General features: G+C 50.2%; 1 protein-coding gene across 1 annotated transcript; it reads right to left on the bottom strand.

Moving 5' to 3' along the window:
* Window positions 1-1,167: 1,167 nt before the first annotated feature.
* Window positions 1,168-1,959, bottom strand: LOC135090398 (cyclic AMP-responsive element-binding protein 5-like). The gene has a single exon (XM_063987152.1). It carries the CDS (start codon window positions 1,957-1,959, stop codon window positions 1,168-1,170), a length of 792 nt encoding a protein of 263 aa, XP_063843222.1.
* Between the last annotated feature and the right edge of the window lie 1,829 nt (window positions 1,960-3,788).

Here is a 3,788-nt window from a genome sequence, read left to right as displayed (position 1 = left end):
ACACAGTGATGGAGGTGATGTGACGTGAGGGATGCGTAGAATGTGACTTGTGAGTGAAGGCAATGGTGAGGCAAGGGTGATGTGGTGGAGTATTACGGATAAAGATGATGTGACGGTATAAGGGAGGGAATGGGAGAGAAATGACGCAGTATTATGATTGAAAAAGATGTGAGGTGATATTAGAGGTCAAAGGAAGAGTGTAACTATTAACTCATGGTTGGATATAACTGAAAGGAATAGTGTGACCTAATTGAAGGAATAAAAAGGAAGATAAACAGGAGATTATTAAAAGATAAATAGAAAAATATGACAATACTATGAAAAATGAAGGGTGTAGTAAAAAGAAAAGAGTGTAGTAGCAGTGAAAGGAAGGATATGAGGTATTAGATACAAAACATGCGATAGAGTATTAGGAAGGAGAATTTTAAGTATTAGGAATGAGTATTAATATTGAAAGGGAAGCTATGAAATGGTATTAATGACAGTCAGGACCAACATCAGGTGAGGACGAGTAGCTGAGGCGGTATAAGGAACAAAACGTGTGATAGAGTACTGTAAAGTTGTATTAGTGGTAAGAATATTGAGTCTCGCGGTGTCAGGAATCGTGTTTTTTGAGTATGAGTAGCTATGAGATGGTTAAAAGAACAAAACACGTGATAAAGTACTGAGTGGTGGAAGGGAAGCTGTAAATTGGTATTAGTAATAAGAATATTTGTTCTCTCAGTGTCAGGAGTCGTGTTTTGTGAGGACCAGTGTCGGGTGTGGGTGAGCGTGGCTATCTCGGTGGCATCAGGCTCGTAAACCACAGCGCCGGAGCATTACCTACGAGCCCAGGTAACCGGAGGACCTCGTAATGCCCCGCTGGACCTTACCATTCACTCGAGGGTAACCTGAACACACACCTGCTGCCGGAGAGAAAGAAAGACCTGGCCTGGTTACGAGGTTCAAGTGGCCACTTTCATTTATACTTACCTTTTTTTTTCGCCCCCTTGTAAAAATATTTCTTTGTGTGAATGTTCCTTGGCGACTGGTAAAAAAAAAAGAGAAGAGAAAGAAAAGAAGGTTTTGTGCATTTATCACGTATTTTCCTCCTCGTTTTCTCAAAGTACGTTGTAAAGTACCAGTAAATGTTGGTCCTTTACCTGTGTGGTCAGATTTAAATTATCATTACACGTATTTTTCACTCAGACTCTCTTCTAAGTTTGGAAAGACGAGGTCAGACCATTTCAGGCCCAACGACCCGCCGTGGTCTGGAAAGGGTGGCTGTGTGGTGCTGTGGTAGGCTGTGTGGTGCTGTGGGAGGTTGTGTGATGCTGTGGGAGGCTGTGTGTTGCTGTGGGAGGTTGTATGGTGCTGTGGGAGGCTGTGTGGTGCTGTGGGAGGCTGTGTGACGCTGTGGGAGGCTATCTGATGCTGTGAGAGGCTGTGTGGTGCTGTGTGAGGTTGTGTGGTGCTGTGGGAGGCTGTGTGGTGCTGTGGGAAGGCTGTATAATGATGTGGGGAAGCTGTGTAGTGCTGTGGGAGGCTGTGTGGAGCTGTGGGAGGCTGTGAAGTGCTGTGGGAGGCTGTGTGGTACTGTGGCAAGCTGCGTGGTTCTGTGGCAGGCTGTGTGGTGCTGTGGGAGGCTGTCTGGTGCTGTGGGAGGCTGTGTGGTGCTGTGGGAGGTTGTGTGGTGCTGTGGGAAGCTGTGTGATGCTGTGGGAGGCTGTATGGTGCTGCGGGAAGCTGTGTGATGCTGTGAGAGGATGTGTGGTACTGTGGGAGGTTGTGAGGTGCTGTGGGAGGCTGTGTGGTGCTGTGGGAGGCTGTGTGACACTTTGGGAGGTTGCGTGACCCTGTGGGAAGCTGTGTGATGCTGTAGGAGGCAGTGTGGCGCTGAGAGACTGTGTGGTGCTGTGGGAGGCTATGTGGCACTGTGAGAGGCTGTGTGATGCTGTGGGAGGCGTGTGTGCCATGCATTGGTCTTAATAGTGTATTCCACGCGTCCTGCTGCCACTGTAGGCCCCAGCACTGGTAGCATGGCGCCCCGCAAGCACCTGTGGGCTGCGTCAGGGGAGATGAGTCCTCTTATTGGGGGATTGTTTGGGTGGGTTGTTTTTGTGGGTGGCTAAACAAACGGCTGCTGGGCCCTGACGCAGAGGAGGGACACCGGAGCCGGGCGGTCACGGTAGTTAAAGCGGCGCCCCGCGGGGCTGCAGGACGGCTGTGCCGGTGAGTGATTGGCGGCTTTGTTGGGGGAGAGTAGTCCCCGCAGGTCGCCCGCACCTCGCCGCGGCCCCACACACCAAACAATGACCTCCTCTCGCGCCCGCTGATTGCCCCCGATTATAGTCTCTCCCGCCTGACAAGTGGCCGTCGCGGCGCACCATCCCGCCCGCTGCGTCGCCTTCAGCGCCCCACTCACCGCTCTCAGCCACGTCCACGCCGCGCCGCCGCCCTCTTCCTCATACTATTTTGAGAAATCTTTAACGAGGCTCGAGCAAAAAAGTGGATGCGTGGAGGCAGGGAAGGGTGGCGGCATTGAAGCTCCCCGGGGGGGGGCGGGGCAGCCTTTGTGGTGCGGGCAGGGGGCGGGGGACGCGCCGGGCCTGCTGAGTTATCCTTCTCCTGGTAACACAAGACGGTATTTAGCAACCTGCTCTCTGAATGTTAACAAGACGGCCAGCGCCGCGATCCGCAGCCCGGACAGTCGCACGGCCTTTGTGGGTTGTAATTAAGAGTGCTTTGAGGCCTCGCGCTGTCCCGGATCTCGTCACGCCGACCTCAGCCCCTCAGCCTCCCGCCGCTGTGGGAACGCCAGGGACGCGCGTGGCTCGCTTCACGCTTCACGGACAGGGGAAATCTCAGAGACCTTGAAGTGGAGGTGGTCATACAGAAATCATGAAGAAACCTAACCTCGGTCCATCGCCAAAAATAAATAAATAAATAAATAAAAGTAAAGTAAGATAATTGGATAAATAAATAACCATGCAATCAACCCGCACCACGCCTTTGTTCCCAGAATCCTTAAGCCCTACACAGCCTGCGGCACTCCCCTCCACAAGGCATTCTCAAGTCCTCCCTTGACGAAGCCTTCAAAACACGCCTTCCCAAACACGCCCTTCCCGTGGCAACTCTCACTCCACCCCCCTCCCTTCAGGCACTTCCTCGGGGCATGAAGCGATACAGTAACGAAGCCTGCAGGTGAAAATAATCCTCGTGGAGTTGTGGGGCAGAATATTATTGACAACTTAACATGGCTTGAGGATCAGGCTACGACTGAACTTGCGAAGAAACTTTTTCCTTCCTCTCTCCTCTGTTCCTCTGTTCTGTTCTTCGGGATTTGTGTGAAAGGGAAGCTGCAGTTTTAATGTGTAAGTTCAGGGCATTTGTGGGATAGGAGTGCCCCTTTTTTAGGCGTTTTTAGAGTTTTAAAGAAGGAAAGGGTAAGCGTATGCAGGAGTGCTGCGACGCAAGTGGGTTATAAAAGAAAATGGAGTAACGGGGACTATTGTATTTTAGCGTCTTGTTTTCTATTTTGTATTCGAGTAGAGTTTCTTCTTCTTCTTCTTCTTCTTCTTCTTCTTCTTCTTCTTCTTCTTCTTCTTCCTGTCATTGATTTCTCTCATAATATCTCTTTCCTTAACTAATTTCCTTTTCTCTCTCTCTCTCTCTCTCTCTCTCTCTCTCTCTCTCTCTCTCTCTCTCTCTCTCTCTCTCTCTCTCTCTCTCTCTCTCTCTCTCTCTCTCATCATCAAATTTCCTCGTATTTACACATTCATTACATACATTTCTTCCAATTATCCTCT

The sequence above is a fragment of the Scylla paramamosain genome, chromosome 35 (genome assembly GCF_035594125.1).
Source record: "Scylla paramamosain isolate STU-SP2022 chromosome 35, ASM3559412v1, whole genome shotgun sequence".
Classification (NCBI taxonomy): Eukaryota; Metazoa; Arthropoda; class Malacostraca; order Decapoda; family Portunidae; genus Scylla; species Scylla paramamosain.
Note: the sequence above shows the minus strand (reverse complement) of the source record. Positions and strands in the feature narration are given on the sequence as shown.

Excerpts from the sequence above, each read along its gene's own strand:
- LOC135090398 (XM_063987152.1), bottom strand. The coding sequence starts at position 1,959 with ATGCATGGCACACACGCCTCCCACAGCATCACACAGCCTCTCACAGTG.